General features: G+C 33.8%; 1 protein-coding gene across 1 annotated transcript in view; it reads right to left on the bottom strand.

Annotated features, from left to right (window-relative positions):
* LOC111046922 (pumilio homolog 2) overlaps window positions 1-18,764 on the bottom strand; it is a 608,126-nt gene that overhangs the window by 550,305 nt on the left and 39,057 nt on the right. The window contains exons 3-6 of the mRNA XM_039440391.1: window positions 18,217-18,402; window positions 16,651-16,740; window positions 15,618-15,628; window positions 15,290-15,400 (exon numbers count right to left, since the gene is read on the bottom strand). Of these exons, the coding sequence (XP_039296325.1) occupies window positions 15,290-15,400; window positions 15,618-15,628; window positions 16,651-16,740; window positions 18,217-18,402 (398 nt within the window). The remainder of the gene's footprint in view (window positions 1-15,289; window positions 15,401-15,617; window positions 15,629-16,650; window positions 16,741-18,216; window positions 18,403-18,764) is intronic.

The raw sequence follows: 18,764 nt of genomic DNA, 5'->3' as shown, positions 1-18,764 counted from the left end.
TATTTAGGCGATTCATAAAATCCCTCCACACTATCAAATCAATTTTAGATAAAATTATTTGAAAGTCTTTTTATACTGGAAATGTTCTATTGACAATCCAAATATATACGACTAGCAGGTAACCCGTGCTCCCCAAGGGTGCAATTAAAAACTTGACTTACTGAAAACTTGACGAAATGAAATCTTGAAGAATTGAAAATAGGCCTATAACCATCCTCGATAAATCAAGAATCTATATGCAATATTTCAAGTTAATCAGTTGAGTAGTTCAGACGTGATGATACGTCATTCGTGAATTTCCTATCCCCTACATGTATAAGCCAATTCTTTCCTTTATTATATTATAGATAATTCAATTAGTTTGTGTCAGCAATTCTATTATCCATCAAACAATTTCTAGTTATAAATTCATGAAATTGAAACACGTCAACCCATGGAATAGGCTCAAAGTTAATAAAATTTCTTCCAATAGTTTTCAAGTGGTCTACCTTATATATTGACAACACAACATAAGATACGTTAAAATTTCATGAAATCCCTTCTAATATTTTCCAAGCGTTATTAAAGCCATGAATAGCTTCAAGAAATACAGCATCAAACTAATTGAATTACAATTGATTGAATGATTGTTGACTAATTGATTGATTGAGCTCAAATTCTCAAACGATTGATGGATAGCACTCAAATTATATGCCCAGGAAAAGTTGTATTGGAATTGATTACTACCGATAGACGTTCATTACATATCAGCTCCTTCAACTACGCTGCAGATAGAATAATTACCAGTACTTGTTTTTATCGGTTTTGCGGCTTGATAACCAGCCAATTATTCGTCAATCGCTGAACCGTTAGCGAGATTTATAATAGCAATCGACACATATCACCGTTTTCCAAGCCTTGTTGCAATTTCGAGAAGTTTGAAATATTAAGGTTGGTTTGATTGATGCTCCTGGTATGTTTTCCAGAATTGTCCCAACACCTAGGACCTAGGACAGAAATAGAAACTGAGGGCCGTGAGAAGTTTGAAATATCAAGGTTGTATAGACTGATATTCATAGGATGTAACCTTAGAATGTTTCTAGCTCCTAGCACAGCATTAGAAACTGAGGGCCTATTGCCCTAACACCTAGTACCTAGAACAACAATAGAAACTGAGGGCTGTGAGTAGTTTGAAATATCGTAGTTGGATTGACTGATATTCCTAGAATGTTACCAAGAATGTTCCTAGCTCCTAGGATAGCAATAGAAACTGAGGGTCTAACACCTAGGACCAAGGACACAAATAGAAACTTGGGGCCTTGAGAAGTTTAAAATATCAAGGTTGGATTGATTGATATTCCTAGGATGTTATCCAGGATATTCCTAGCACCTAGGATACCAATAGAAAATTAAAGGCCGTATTCAGAGAGGAAGCGTTCACCTTCTGCTTACAGTTGCAGTATGAATCCGAGACGCAGGACAACGACTGGATCCAAATTTTTATTAATAATTTTAAAAAATTGCAAACAATGATTGGAAATTGGCTTGATTCTGTCGTCATTCCGCACCGAAATACGTCAGCTTTAATCAAGTAGAATTCCTTCAATTTATATAAACACAATACTTTCTACAGTCTATTCCTATAAGCATGCTTGAACTGTTGTTCAGTCTTGTTGTCAGTTCATAACGTTTCTCAAGCACAAGTTGAAGTTATGCTTAGTCAAGCATACTTGAAACTCACTTGATAGTTTGTATTGCCATCAATGGAACAATGGAAAAATATTACCACATTTTTTTCTTAGGATGATGCTCACATGAACACTAGGCTTGTGCGTGGGTAATGAAACGGATGATGATGAGAGGACCTAACTTTAGTGGGGTTCCAAACCACTGGGAAGCGTTCTATCAACTAAGAAATTGAGGTTAGAGTCTTTCAGCTCCCAAATTGGTCACCATTACTACGAAAGTACCAGACTTATGGAGCTTAACTTATCTTATCGATAGTTTATCTTATCAGCGCGACCACGAAACCAATTTGCTTACAATTCAAATGTTTTTATGGAATATAATATTTTTTCCATAGAATATTTCGTGTCTCAAGATTTGAAAAAAATGACTTTGATAGATGTACACAGAAGTGTGAAATAAAGAAATAATAAAGTGGTTACAAGATAGTTCAGGACAATATATCAACAAAATTTTTTTTAGTTCAATATTTTTTAGTTTACAAACTAAAGAGGAATATTGGTGATTTCAAAAAACAACTTTGAAAATCGAAAAAATGGACTCGTGTGGGATAATGTTAGTTTTACCACTGACTCCACCACTTATTGCAACATTATTGAACTAATCAATCACTCTCATTGCTTGCGCTAAAAACAGTCCAGAAGCAGACAAAGAAGCGTAAAAAATGCCGGCTTCACTGTTTTTAGTGACGGTTGGTAAGCCTGTCTGGGGGAATGGCGCGAAATGCAGTAACCATGACGACCATCAGCCAGAGGTCTCTGGCTTCCTCAACGTACAGTCAACGCCAAAAGTGGCTGCCGGCATCCGGCCACTACACACAGGATGCTCACAAAGATACACAAGTGAGCACTTGCAACGGTTGCAGCTCGGTATCAAAGTGAGGGGAATGATCTCAACAAGCATACGAGCAGAGATCACAGTCACAGAATAATCACAAAATATTTCTTTACTTTATGGTAAGAGTCTTTGGTCTCTGCATTGGATTTGGGTATTTAGGCTACAGTCCAGGCAGTCACAAGAAAGATCTTGAAATTGCCTCGGCCTTATGGGTCAGTGATTTTCCTCGATACTTGACCATCTTTAGTAAAGCTGCAGGCTGTAGGAAATGCTGTAGGAAATGTTGGAGAAATCAAATTAATGATAAAGGAAAGTTGAACTATACAATATCAAGTTGTATATTATACACATTTAGGTAGGGAAATAATTTGTGTACATCATTGAAGTGAAATACTTCTCCCTCGCAGAAATAGTCTCTCTCAATGAGACGTTGAGGGATTCAGTGAATAATTAGTTTGTGAATTACAGTATGATAGTAATCTGGGACAGAGATGTATAGTAATCTACATGAATGAAGTAATCACATCTTATCCAATCTCCATACATAAAACTTCTACTTTTATTACTCTATTTTACCATAGAATAAGAATAGAGAAAGTATCTATGTTTTCTCTAAGCTATTGCTTTCTCTCTCTCTCTCTCTCTCTCTCTCACTATTTTTGTGTATCACTACCTCTCTGACTCACTCTTTCTCTATCTATATCCAATCTCCAATGTAAACCAATCTCTATCCAATCTATATCCAATCTCTATGTAACATCTATGTTACATTTCAAATATCAATCCCCAATTCCTTCTCCAACCAACTATTGCAATGTTTACCGTCATTTATTATAAATTAGTGGGAAAGCCAGAATTATTCAATGAATAAAGAACTCTAATCTAATATCTCTCTCTCCGATCATGTGTTGATAGGAAGGATATAATTTTATATCCTTTTCAGAGAGTCAAATATAATTTGTAAATACTTTCATTAATATAAATTGAATATTAATGTTGAAGCACACCGACTTATTTATTTAAATTACAATATTATATCATCGATATTCAAATTCATTCGATTTTCTGTTATTGTGAATAATAATTTTCCATACTTAATATGTAGTAATTTACATGAAATAAAGAGCTCTAATCTAATTTCTCTCTCTTTCACTCACTTGCTCATCTCTCTTTCTCTCACTCACTACATCGCGCTCTCTCACTCTCTCTCTCTCTCTCTCTCTCATCATACCCAACCCCAACTCCTTCTCCAACCAATCATTACAATAACAACCGCAAGCCCCAATAATATAGAGGGGTGACAACACACAGCAATATTGGTAGATGAAGAAGAGGCAATGAGTTGGAGAATGCTGTTGCAATGTGTTCATTGATGGCCCATTATTGGTGGAGAAGGGGAACCAATCAGAGACTAGTGTTGAAAGGAGAAGGGCAGGCAATCATGTTAATGTTTGATCGGTGTATGCTGGGCATACTTCGAAGGTTGAAGAGAGATATTGCGAGAGAAGGACCAACAGAGAGAGAGAGATAGAGTGAGATGAGCAAGTGAGAAAGAGATTAGATGTATGTACGATAGATCACAATAAGACCATCCTGCATTTTGGAAACTTGTCATATTAATCTAAATTCAAGAGGATCACAAGGTTTGCCTTATTATTTCTCTTCCAATATTATTTACATTTAGTATCTTTTGAATAAAAGAATTAAAGAAAACTAATTAAAGAAAACATTTCGGTAGCTAGCTAATGAATACATGCATGATTGCTTATAGACTCAATCTCTGTAACTTTATTGAAAAGAGAGTAAGAGAAGAAACAAACAAGAGCCAGTGTTTCAAATGCATTCAAATAAAGACAAAAAAGAAAACAACAGAGATGAATAATATGAGAGCTTAAGAGGGAGGAACAGAGATATATTGAGAGATTCTGCTCCAGAGATAAGCAGAGATACTGAGAACAAGAGAGTGAAGGAAATTTATTGAGAGCAAGAAATATATTATTGAGATTTGAGGGATATTTTCAGAAAGAGGCAGAGAGAAAGACAGGGTGAGGTAGTGAGAGAGATATTTGATATTTATTAGAAGAGAGATAGATATTTTGATATTTATTCAAGAGATTGATTGAGTACTTTATTTATGTAGATTACAACAATACACTATACACTTTTATACAATTTTATACACTTTTACACAATTATACACTTAAATACAATAGCTTACAATACAGCAAAATTATAGATGAATTTACATAATATAGACTAAGAAAATAAATATTAAACTGTATATGATATGGAAAAAGCAATTTGTAATAACTATAGATAAAAAGTTAATTATATTGTTATGCATCTACATAAATTGGCGGAGCTTTGGACATATCGATGTCCATTCTTCGGAAAGAATATTCAAAGTATCCTTCCCACTAACTCTCTAAGAAATGAGAGAGAGAGAGAGAGAGAGAGAGAGAGAGAGAGAGAGAGAGAGAGAGAGATAAGGGGTCGTTTGCAGACCTAGGATATTTTGAGATAGCAAATTGCATTGAATAAAGAAAAGGAGAGAGATAGATAGAGAAATAATTATATAAAGAGGGTTGAAGAGAGATATTGCGAGACGGACCAAAAGAGAGGAGTGAGAGTGAGAGAAAAAAAAGGGATAGAGAAAGAGAGAAGGTAAGTGTGAGCGTGACAGAGAGATTGAAAGGGTGAGTGAGAAAGAGCTCGTTTGCAGAGACCAAGCATCACCCCGTAATTGTAGTATAATTGTGGTGACTGTGGTTGAGTATAGGGATACAACTGAATATTATAGGGATGATAGCATAGCAATTGAGCGACTGTTCTCCATGTCTTTTGATTGCCATTTTAATTGACTTAATCCAATCGGGAATCGAACGCCATTTCACAGTTGCTTTTAAAAATGAATCGCTGTGTTGATTGGTCTGCTGTATTTTCAAAGTTAGTTATGATAGGATGGTCTTTTGGGTGTGATAGTCTGCGATCGGTTTGTCAATGGCATGAAACACTATTCAAAAATATTATTTATATCTCTTTTTGTTTTCTAGTGTAAATTGATCAATTGCATGATATCACACAACACCTAGCATTTATGAAACTAAATTATTTGGACTGATGTATAAAATTCTAAGATAAACCGAGCATGTGGTGCCCTTCTGAAAATTGTCAATAATCTATAATGTTTGGCTGTGCAAAGGCTAAAACTAAACTTTCTACTGGTGATATTTTTCAAAGTTTTTCGACTTTTATATCATCAAGCTATCAAAATGAAAAAGTTTCCTCAGGAAAACATTTTTTCCGATCATTACTTATTGAGATAAGACCGCTTAAAGTTTAAATTTTTGGGACAGAACATTTCAAATTGGGTAAGAGATAAATCCATGAGTAATATTTTTTTCATTGAAAAAAACAAAAATGTTTCGAAAATATCATTTTTTGAGAAAGTTATTCAATTTACGAAAATGACTTTTACTTGAGATATTTTTGGTCATTTTTAGTGAATTGAATAACTTTCTCAAAAATTTATATTTTCAGAAAATTTTTGTTTTATTCAATCAACAATACCATGAAGAATGTATCCTCTGAATCTCATGGATTTATCTCTTACCGAATTTGAAATGTTCTGTCCCAAAAATGTAAACTTTAGGCGGTCATATCTCAAAAAGTAATTATCGGAAAAATGTTTTTCCTGAGAAAACTTTTTCATTTTGATAGCTTGATGATATACTTATCGGAAAACTTTGATAAATATCACCATTAGAAAGTTTATTTTTAGCTTTTGCACAGCCTTAATATAATAGCAATTATATTAATAAACAGCCTTAATAATAAAGGAGAGAATTGGCGTATACAAGTACGGGATAAGGAATTCAGGAATGACGCTTCTGGACTACTAACTTGAAACTGAACTACTAGACTGATTAACTTCAAAATTTACATATAGATTTTTAATTAGCCGAGGATGATTATAGGCCTATTTCAAATGTTTCAAGATTCAATATTGTTGATGATTGTGAATAATATTATACATTATATTTGAAATATATATTTTTTCAAATAATTTTATAATAAAGGCTGGTTTCTGAGCTCGGGATTTAGCTAAGTTCTATACTTAAAACAGCTGGAGTCAGAGAATTGGCTTTCCGAAACGGGGCGTAGTCACAGTTTTTACGATAATCTTTATTTTCTCTATAACTGGAAACTTTTTTCCTTGACGAAATGAAACATTCCAAAATAATTCAAAATAGCTGAAACTTTACACTATTTTCTCTTTATTGTATTTTGTGTTCAATTTTCTAGGTTTCCAAAACTAAATTTAGACGTGGACTACGACTACGCCCCGATCAAAAAGCCAATTTTCTGACTCCAGCTGTTTAAAGTCTATAGTGAGGCCCACGTTATAATGGCAGTGGATAAAGATAGAAGAGCAGCATTGCCTGTTCTCTGCCTTAATTAATTATATTTCCATATTGTCAAAAATATATTTGGCATCTTTATGCAGCTAAAAAAGGATAGTACCACCTATTTTGTGGAATGATAGCAACATCAAAGTTAATCAAATACTGCCATTATAAAGTGGACCGCTATAGAACTTAGCTAAATCCCGAGCTCGGAAACCGGCCCTAAATGTTCCTAACAGAGATGAACTATTTTGGTTTACAGTTGACAGTAAAAAATCAATATTTCACAATCCAACCTATTTCGCAACTCAAGGAAAAAAATGGGAGAGATACGGTATATGAAGAGAGATATAGACAGAATAAGAGGTGAATTGAGGTAGATGTCACATTTAATCGGCTTGATAACAGTGTGACGTTATTATTGGCTTAGTAAGGGGAATAGAGCATAGCGTTTGACGTAATCATAGATACACATACTACAGCAAACAGTGTAGTGTGTATATTCACAGTGTGTAGCCAACTATTCTCAAAGGGGAATTGCCTTAATATTTCAGTGCGAAATGATACCTACGCTTATCAGTAATCTCTCTCACACACTCACTCTCTTCAACTCTTTCATCCACTTTCTCTCTCAGACCCTGGTAGATAGTTAGTGGGGACGATATTTTTAATATTCTTTCCGAAGAATGGACATTGATATGTCCAAAGCTCCGCCAATTTATGTAGATTATCTATAGTTATTATATTACAAATTGCTTTTTCATATCATATACAGATCAATAATTATTTTCTTAGTCTATATTATGTAAATTCATCTATAATTTTGCTGTATTGTATATACGTGTATAAGCCAGTATATATTGTAATCTACATAAATAAAGTACTCAATCAATCAATCTCTCTCTCTCTCTCTCACTATTTCTATTGTTCTTGCACCCACTTTCTCTCCTTCTATTATGACCGGTCATATTATTGTAGTAGAGTTATACCAACACACTATTATGAAATAGATCCAACGCTAGCAGAATCTCACACTTCTCTTGTCTAGGAAGCGAAGATTTTATAAATATTTCATTAAGAGAGATGACTCTATCCTATGGGGCAATTCATTTAGAACTGTCAGAATTTCGTATAGATAACATCAGTGCTTGCCACTCAATACAATGCTGACCATTTGAAGTGAATATCACTGGAGATGAGTGGCTATGAATACATAGGTGTATTGCTGAAAGTAGCTACGGAGTGAGGATAAACCATAGACTAGAAATAGTGTTCTAGTAGACATTATGTGGGAGAAGGATTGAGAGGAGTTGAAGGAGGAGGTGGAGGAGGAGGTGAATTAGGAGAAGGAGGAGGAGGAGGAGGAGAAAAACGAAGAAGAAGGAGAAGAAGAAGAAGAAGGAGAAGAAGAGGAAGAAGAAGAGGAAGAGGAAGAAGAAGAAGTAGAAGAAGAAGAAGAAGAAGAAGAAGAAGAAGAAGAAGAAGAAGAAGAAGAAGAAGAAGAAGAAGAAGAAGAAGAGGAAGAAGAAGAGGAAGAGGAAGAAGAAGAATGAGAAGGAGAGAAGTAGGAGAGTTGAACAGAGAAAATAAAGAAAACGTACGTGGTGGAGGAGTTGGTGAAGGAGATGGAGGAGAAAGAGAATGAGAAGGAGAGAAGTAGGAGAATTGAACAGAGAAAATAAGTGGAAAATTGTAGACTATAGAAGAATTGAGAAGAGCTGATGATGATGATGAAGGAAAGGACAAGAACGTCATAGAGAACAAGAAAAATAATTAAGAACAGGAGGAAATATAACTGAACAAGCAGTGGATGGAAAAACTGAGGAAGTAGAGGAGGATGGAGGAAAAGAGAATGAATGATAAGAGAGTAGAACAAGAAGAAGATGTCAGCGACGTAGGAAGGAGAATAGGAGTAGATGAAAGGAAGAATGCAAGGAAAATGAAAAAGGATACCATAATGAAGACTAGAAGAGAGAAGAGAAGATGGAAAGAGGATAATGAAGAAGAAAGGAAGATAGTAGCAGGAGAAGGATAGAAGCTAGTGGAGGAGGAGCGGGGAAGTATGAAGAATAGAGAAGAAGTATCAGGAGAGAGAGAGAGAGAGAGAGATAGAGAGAGAGAGAGAGAGAGAGGTGATTACATGAAGGATAAGAAGAAGAAGAAGGAAAGGAGCAGGATGGAAGGATAGAAGAGGGAAAACAGGTGAAATAGGGAAAGAAGATGAGAAGGAGGAATAGGATTAGATTGGATTTCTCTATTTATGTATGTTACAATATTTATTGGCTTATACACTAATTTACATTAAATTACAGTAATGCTAATATTATTCAACGAATTTTTCAAAGTATAAAAAATTAATCAATGAGAATAAAGATTAAATGCAATCAGAATAACGACAATATAAAATTGTGATGTAACTTCATAAATCGGCGGTATTTCAACAAATATTTGTCGATTCTCTAAGAAGGATAGGGGAAACGCCGGCGACAAAATGCTTTCCCCCAGATTATAGAGACAATCAATCTAGAAAACCCGAGAATTATTCTATCGATAAAGCCAACAATTGAACGCCTTAAAGAAAAGGAACGGGTAATTTAGTATCTTTACATGTTCAAATATTACATTTGCGCCTTTTCTATAACATTTGGGAAGTATTATGTGGAAAAGGCTGCCCCACACTAGGCAAACTATGTATTTTTGGTCAACCATTGATGGTATACAAGTCTATATATTGTATTCATCGTATACGGGTACCTTAACTCTGAATTAGAGGACTTTCAAATTTATTTCTAACAGTAGCTGTCAGAAACTATGTTACATAAAAGGGTATTACATTTTCAAGGAATCTTCCATTGCATTGAAAATTTAAAAAAAATAATAATATTGAATGACCTGGCTGGCTCAGGTCTGGTGTCAGTTTTCAGGTCGTACCTGATCAATTTCAGGGCATATGACATGACCCATCGACTGTTTTTTTAGGCAGCCGTAAAAAATTCTTGTCCGGACCCGTGAATATTCAGCCAGCATGTAAATCCACTCGACTACGGCCAATATTTTGAAATTATTTTAAAATAATTGTAAATTGACTAAATGATGCAGGGAAGGGAATACTTTAAATAAAATAATTATTTTAATTTACAATTCATGAAAAGAAAAACTAAAAAATAATCAATTATACCAGAAACAGAACAATGTAGGCCTACTAGAACAAGAGCAAGGACATTAGAGATAGTGTACATGTGAGATATAGTGAAACAAACTAAAATCATCCCGTACAATTTTTTTATCTTTTAATGCATAATAAATGCAATTTGGCAATAATTTACCTATATTTTAAACATAAGGGGTCCTGGGTGATTTTGTTTCAATAATAGTAGTAGCCCTATATAGAAAAATAGATTTGTTGTATGAAAAGCTAAAGGATTTTTATAATGGGCAGTCATTTGTTGAACAAGATACTGTACAAACATACAAAAAATTGATACAGTAGGTAGTTGAAAACGTCTGAAATACGATTACCTATCTATTCTACCATCACATAAAGACATAATATAAAAGTTTTTAACGTGTCTTGTTACTATTAAATGAATAAAATAATAGACCTACTTGAATATCTAAAACACTAGGTGAAACCTCCAAAAGAATCTTCAAAAAAGTGAAAAATTTCAACGCCAATATCAATTATACACTCAGATCATTAACCTCTACCACTTCAAAAGATTTCACACAAACCAAGGTCATTTGAGGCTAATGATCCATTCAATAAAACAAAATATAAGAATATTTTCAAGATCATTACAATTACTAGTAAGCTACCGGCTTATAGTTGAAAATAACTGTCAATCTTTCGATTTTTCTCAAATTCATTGAACTTTATCACGACTATGAATCATAACATCATAATTTCAAAACTGTCAGCATTGGTTGAATGAAAAGTATTGATGTTATTAATAAGGAATGCTGACAGTTGGAAGTGAATTTCAATATAGCCGATAAATCTTGAAAACACTTCAGTCAATGAAAGTGTTATCAAAAAGACCACTAGTGTAGAAAAGTAATTATTTTTATCAACAATTAGGAGGTCTCTCTCTCTCTCTCACTCTCTCTCTCTCTCTGACAAAACGGAAACCGACACTAAGTTATCTCTCTCTCTGTTTCAATTACATCAATTAAATAAATGAAAGGCTTTCTAATCAACTTACAATTGCGCTGATTCGAACTAAATTGAAATGGAGGCTTGAAACGATTAATCCAAATTAGTTCAATTTCACTAGTATAGGTCCATTTTATTAATAAAATGAGAGTAGCCTACACAGGAAATAAAAAATATAGCGTAACTATTATGATGCACTCACTAGATCTGGTTATTGTAGTATGTAAGGCTCAAATTACTTTCATTACATAGATTGCTCATCACGAATATTTAATTTCAATTAATAATTCCAACTAAATTGAATTGAATTTTAGAAATTACAAAATTTTAAAAATTCACAAATTAATTTACATGAAAAATGAATTTAAGTTCATCTCTTCCACTCTCAATCATTCAAAGCTATTAGAGCTTTATGTATTATCATAGACCAAATGAATATGTGATAAATTCTGGTTAAATCTGTGGTATTATTTAGAGTATTATGTAATTATATGGACTGGCAATGTATACAGTTTTCAAAAAGCAAAATCTTCAAAAATAAAAATATTGTAACATAGCCTCTCATTCTGATAACTAATTCAACTATTCAACAAATTATGAAGAAGGGAACTTCTGGACTGTTTCAAGTTTCTTATTGTAATAATTTCATGAATAAATAAAACACAAATTCTCAATAAAATTGAGTAAATTTCACAACACCAAAATATGCCTACAAATTTTATAAATGCTATACGATCCTTATAATTGTTATATTTACTTTCATCATCCATATATTTTCATAACTTTAATTTATTGTATTGGTTTGTGAATTGAATATTGCGTAATTGAAAAATGTGAAAGTGATACATAACCTTGCTACATTTGGACTGTCGAATAAATTTTATTTAATTAATACAAAATATTATAGTCATAATTATGACATTGGAGGAAAACAAGGCTGAGCCTGTACTATTTCTCTCCAAAATTGTTGATAAAAAGTTAATGTTATCCAAAGGTTAAGGTTATGAATTCACACACTGCTTCGACACTTGATTTTCGGTCCAGGAATAATGATTTGAAAATTTTGAATTTTCAAGATTGGCATTATATCTTATTCTGGCTCTAAATTTTGTCAAATTACGCAAAAATGTTCCAATTAATGGTGATTTGATAGTGATATTTTTGTTTTTTTAATATGTTTTTAACCATCAAAATTTAAAATTCTTAGTTTTCGTTATTTTTTTAGTGAAAATGGATTAAATTTTAGAAAAGTGAAACCATAACCCTATCTTGGACTTTTAAAATGTTATCTAAACTTGGGAGAAAAATGGTACAAGGAGTATCCTTAGTTTTTCTCTCCCAATCAGTGCTACTTTGTAAAATTTATAAATAAAATAAATATTGTACCCAATAGGCATACTGGTATCACAAATGCCTCCAATATTATTAAATTGGTAGAATATTTTAAAGATTGATTTATTTTCATTTTCCAGGAGCAGCAAATTAGAGTTAGAACCGTTTTGGGTTCAAGCCTGTGTTACTTTTCTGGAAGTTGTTTAATGCTAAATGATTTATTCTTTTTTACAAAGAAGCACAGATCGGGAGAGAAAAACTAAGAATACCTTGTACTATTTCTCTCCCAAATTTAGGTAACATTAAAAGTCCAAATGAGGTCAAGTCTTCTAGATTTCCACAGATTGAAATGAACCATCACATATTTGGAACATCATTTTTTCAATACCTTGAATATACCATCACATATCTAGAACCATCGTTTCTACTCTATTGAAATCATGAATAAATACAATGCCTTTCCTTACATAAACCACCACACATATTCAAAAAGATAGTGAACAAAGACATTTGTCGAACACAGCTCATCAATGTCAAGTTCATCCCCTTCATTTTCATTCATTCATTCATTCATTTCCAGCCACTAGAGCCTAGACTGTTCGATTGGACATGCCTTCAAACATCTCGAAGCAGTCAGCTATTCTCAGCACAAAGGAATGACTACTCGTTGAAATTCTGCCAACAATCTCAACCGTCTCATTATCACTCTGACTTTCTTCTTTCTCATACCTTCAAACTTTCAGATACTTTTCTTCTTTCTCATACCTTCCTTCCCTCCTACTTCTTCTGGGAGAGAGGGCCGACTGCGCCCTAACTTTCGCCCTCCAGGTTAAAAATAAAGGAAGCCTTTCTATATAACTACAATAATCTTCTCCACTTTTGAAATGTACATTGATTCATCTACTCCTTGCTTTTCATTCTTCATTCTTTATTTTTACAAAAAAAAAAAAAAACACTTCAATATTAATCATCCATTAATGATTCTTATTGAATACATCTTGACCCTTCTTTAGCTGAAAATAGTCATGTCTAAAAGAGAATAGAAAGGGTAATAATAAATTCATATAATTACATTATTCTTATTGTATTATATTAGTTCTCTTCTTTTTCTTCCTTTGTTTTCCTTCTTCACTCCTTCTTAGACTCCCTGTCAGGATTGTTTTCCTCTTCCTCTTTTCCATTTCTTACAAATTTTACTCCTTCTTCTTCAATCACTCTCTTCCGTTTTTCCTTCAAATCCTTATCTTCTTTGTTATGAATTTCGAGAGTAATATTACTAGTAGAGTAATTCAAATAAACTTCACAACTTCTTACTTCATCGTTCATTCTACTCCTTTCAAGAGTTTTTTGTTTTCCTCCTACCTACTCCTTCATCGAGTTCCCCTTCCACTCTTTTCCCGTCTCTCCTTTCTCCACTCTTCCACTTATTCATATCCTTGGTTCAGGTTTTCTTCTTACTTTTTCTCTCTTTTTCAGCTTATTTCTTGTACCCTCATTTTCTACTCATTTCTTCTTTCTTGTATTCCATAAATTTTTCGTAAACCCTCTCTATCTTTTTCTAATTCCTAGCATCCACTACTTGTTCATCTGTATTTCCTTATTTGCATTACTGCAACACACCCTTTTCCTCCTTAAAATATTTTTCTTTTCATCTTCTTCATTTATTTTCCTCATGTCCTTTTTTTACATAATTATTATAGTTCTTCTTCTCCATGATCTTATCCTTCATGTTATTCTTGTTCTTCTCAAATTGTTCTATCTATTCCATTTTTCTTCTTTTTCTTTTTTTTAACCCTCACCCTCTCTCAGTCAGCAAGGTGTGTGCTTGTTACAACAGCCCTTTCTTGGAGAGCGCCAATCAATTGCCACCGAGCTGACGCAACTCAACCCCCCCCCCCCCACTTAACAAACAAACCCAACACGAGCTAATCAAAGTCTTCAACAGGTTAAAGGCGTAGCTCTACACATACATAACACCTACCTTTTACTCCATTAAAAATGTATGCCATTTGATCATACCTTATCATCAATCTAACTCCTTTTTTTCAACAGTTCAAGTTATCTATCTCAATTCTAGTTTCCCAAATACAAACAAATTCGCTTCATAATGACTTCCAACTTTCAAGTCGCATTATAATGTTTTTTCTCACTAAGATTAGAGAGAATAGCTCAAATGTTGGTAGCATGGTTACAGATCATAATTCTATGTAATAAAAAACAATTTTCATTATATTTTCTTATAATTCCATCAATAATCAATATGATCCACTAGTGGGACATGGAATACATTTTTATTGTAAACCCTTCCATATGAAAGCATATTCTCTAAAATACTGCGTTTTAGCCTAGAGATCCCGGGTTCAAACCCGAATATGAACAAAAGTTTTGAGCCAGGTCACTCCCGTATTATCGGATGAGCACGATTAACTGTCGGTCCCGGCTGAAGTATGAAATCGTAAGGCTGATTGACGGCTTAAATTATATATTCAGGAGAGGCGGGACTCCTGCAAGGGACTCCCCACCAATAAAGCCATACGGATTTACTTTGGATTGATGATTGTTGAGATAAAAATGAAAAATATGCACTCAACTGATCAATTTAATTCATCAACTGAAACTCATCGTTTCAGGTTTGATTTTTTTTGTAATCATTGACCCATGTCACATGAGAGATTTGAAAATTAACTGGTACAAGGGGTCGGGAGACGTACCATCTATTCCTAGTTTAGGTGGAAAGCACGTTTACTAATATTTGTGGAATACTCTTTTAAATAAAATAATAAGTTTTATATATAATAATTAAAATTGCTAGTAATAGTGTTGTGATGGGACTGACCTGTCCGTTACGTGGGTCCTGGTGCGAGATGATGGTCTGTGGGTTGACGAGGTGGGGCACGGGGGGAGGGGGTTGTCCCATCTGGTGAAAAAGCAGATGCTCTGCTCCCGGCTATAACACAAAATAATTTGAAATTAGTAAAACAAAACAGAAACAATAAACTAGAAAGTTATAAGAAGATTTAAAGCAATACACAAAATCACTTTTAAAAAATACAACAGTAAAAAATAATAATTATAAAAGTAGTAAAAAATAGAAACAAGACAAAAAACTGAAAATAAAACTGAGAGTGTCTACAGTCAGATTATTATCATATCAACTACTGTACTCTGAAGACTTCTGCAACAGCAAATTTCGACAAGGGGAACAGCTAATATTAAAGGGGAATAAGGGATTTTCTATAAACGCTGATATGCAAAAATTATTTGACCGAACGGGAATCAAACCCTGCACCTCTTGATTGCAGGTCAAAGAGCAGCGCCAATGTATCAGTGGTGACATTTCTCATTCAGAAAAATAGAATAGAGAACTGTTTCTCTGTGAGATCTCTAGAGATCTATTACTCTATTTTCTAGAACCGTTTCTCTATGAGATCTCTAAAGATCCGCTCCTCTATGGTATTAGCATCCCTAAATGACAATCAGGAGGTGCCGGGTTCCAAGAAAATAATTTTTGATGGTGCTCATCGAATCTCCTTCTAGCTAATTCGTATTGTTTTCAATATAAGCAGTCGCAGAAGTCTTCAGGACAGTCTATAGCATATAAATTCGAATTTTCGATCAATTATTATTATCAAAGTCATTATCAATTGAAGAAATGCAATTTCATATTTCGGTTGAATCTTCAAGAGTCTACAGCGGAGGTTCCAATCAATCAATCAATCATTTTATTCAGTAAAATGCATTATAAAAATTGGTTCCGCTAAACCTAAGAGATTTTACAGCAGGTGCCTACAAATAATAAAATTCACATAAATAGAATGATAGGCCTATGCCAACTTTAACAATAAACTAAGGAGAAATTTTTTTCATGAAACTGGGAGTTTAGGAATTTAAAAAGGAGTCCAACAATTCAATTTGCATTATAGTAAAAGATTAATTCAAGTCTCTAGTACAGCCTACTTGTTCTTTCGTTACTAGTAAGAGCAACCACATTATTTTTTATAAATGAAAAAGTGTGAATTTATTAAAATAAAAGATATTCACTTGAGACAGGATATATCCGCAATTAATAAATTCAAGTTTGAGAGTTTTCTTAGTTGAAATATTAATAAACGTAAGTAAATGGAAAATAAGCCTAAGGTTGACGATTCAAATTGCGGCAAAATAATTCAGAAAGTTGGTGAATAAAATGTGTCCTACCTTCATGACAACCTGATGCACCTCGTAAGGCATATTGTTCATGGGATGCGGCATTTTAGCAACTGGAGGGTACTTCCATTTTTCATGATTCTGAAACAAATACAACGTTTTGAAACAATGATGGCACAACGTCATTCAATTATTTTTCATTTTGTCGAAAATTTATTTCTATACAGTAATATTATTGAAAATCACAATAGTCTTGAATCGACTTGGTCGCTGGTCGACAAGAGACGTGCGACTTGAGTATCCTAGATGTTGTTCCAAAAGTGAGGTCAGGATGTGAAGTGGAATAGCATAAATATAAACGAGCACACGTTCAAATTGGTTAAAAAAGTAGTAGAATTTTTCATTTTATATCAATAGAAAATGTTTGATAAGAATAAGTCTATCAATATTTTGTCAATCAAACTAATCGATAAAAATCTTCAAATTAGGTGCACAGACTCAGCTGAGATATAAAAATGTTCGATTGAAAGTTTTTTTGAAAGAACGCTGAATTTTGAATAAATGAAGTTGGAAGGCCTAGAAAACTGATACTCGCGACTGGAGTCGAACGGTTTGAGTCGCAGTAGAGTAACTGAGTAAGTAGTGCCTAAGTGTTATATTTTGTATTCTATAATTTGTAGACTATGTTTTGAAGAGAATACATTTGATTGGGACTACTGATCTGTATTAGCCTATATGATTTGTAGAATATGGCCCGGTTGCAGAAAAACAGGTCAAATTCCAATTGTGATTAATTTCAGGAGAACCAATCAGAGATGCCATTATTTCTGAAATGCCTTCTCTGTTTTGTTATCGAAATTAAGCACGATTAAAATTCAACCAGCTTTTGTGCAACCAGCACTATGTTTTGGAGAGAATAAATCTGACTTGAACTACCGATCTGTATCCTATGATTTGATGAGAATAGATTTGATGTGACGTGTGTTGACTGACATGATCTGATTGCTCTAATCATTTTAATCATGATTAATTTCACGAGAACCAATCATAGAAGCCATTTTTTTCTGAAAAGCCTTCTCTAATTGGTTCTTGTGACATTAATCACGATTGAAATTCAACAAGCTTTTGTGCAACCGGCATTTTTTTTGAGATCAAATTTGACTGGGACTACTGATCTGTATCCTATGACTTGTATACAATGTTTTGAAGAGAATAAATGTGTTTGGGATTACTAGTCTGTATTGCATGATTTTTGGACTACTTTTCGAGGAGAAAAAATTTGACTGGGACTACTGATCAGTATTCTATGACTTGTAGACAACTTTTCGAGAAGAATAAATTTGATTTGATGTGTTGACTGACAATCATGATCTGATTGGTTCTCGTGAAATTAATCATTATTAAAATTTAACCAGCTTTTGTTCAACCGCCAACCGGCATTATGTTTTGAAGAGAATAAACTTGATTGGGACTACTAATCTGTATCCTATGACTTGTGGACTACTTTTTGAAGAAAATATAATTTATAAATTATGATTTATTTGATTGGGACTACCGATATGTATTCTATGACTTGTATACTATGTTTTTAGGAGAATGAATGTGATTTGTACTGACATGATCGATGAGCGTGTCGTCTCCGAGCGCCCAGCGCTGCGCGGTCGCCTGCTTGTTGGCGAGGTGGCTGAGTTGGCCAGGCGGGTGGCTGAACTCGGGGTCAGCCTGCGGACGTTGGAACATGTAGCCCACCATCGCGTCGTCCTGCGACCGTCTGCCGCCTGCCATCTGCTCAGACATCATCATCTGCAAGAAACAAAAGCACTATATTATTGTATCAAGTACTAGCCGGTATTTTTCGTTTGAGCTTGCTTCCTACCATTATTTTCGTATTGCATGCATGACTTTTCACAATTTAAACATCAATATTACATTTTTAATTCCAATTGTATTTAAGATGAAGCTTTGAAAATCGGTAGGCCATCCAGCTGATTTTACAATGTTTTTCAGATGATCTTTTTTGTTCATAATCATGCATGCTGTACGAGAATAATTAATTTCTCTGTTATTGTTTGACCAATCTTAATAGATGCTTGAAATCTTGATAGAATTTGCTAACTTTTTGTCTCTTGTAAATTTTCTGTAAAGTGAACGGTTTTCGTGAAATT

Source organism: Nilaparvata lugens, chromosome 13 (genome assembly GCF_014356525.2).
Source record: "Nilaparvata lugens isolate BPH chromosome 13, ASM1435652v1, whole genome shotgun sequence".
NCBI lineage: Eukaryota > Metazoa > Arthropoda > Insecta > Hemiptera > Delphacidae > Nilaparvata > Nilaparvata lugens.
Note: the sequence above shows the minus strand (reverse complement) of the source record. Positions and strands in the feature narration are given on the sequence as shown.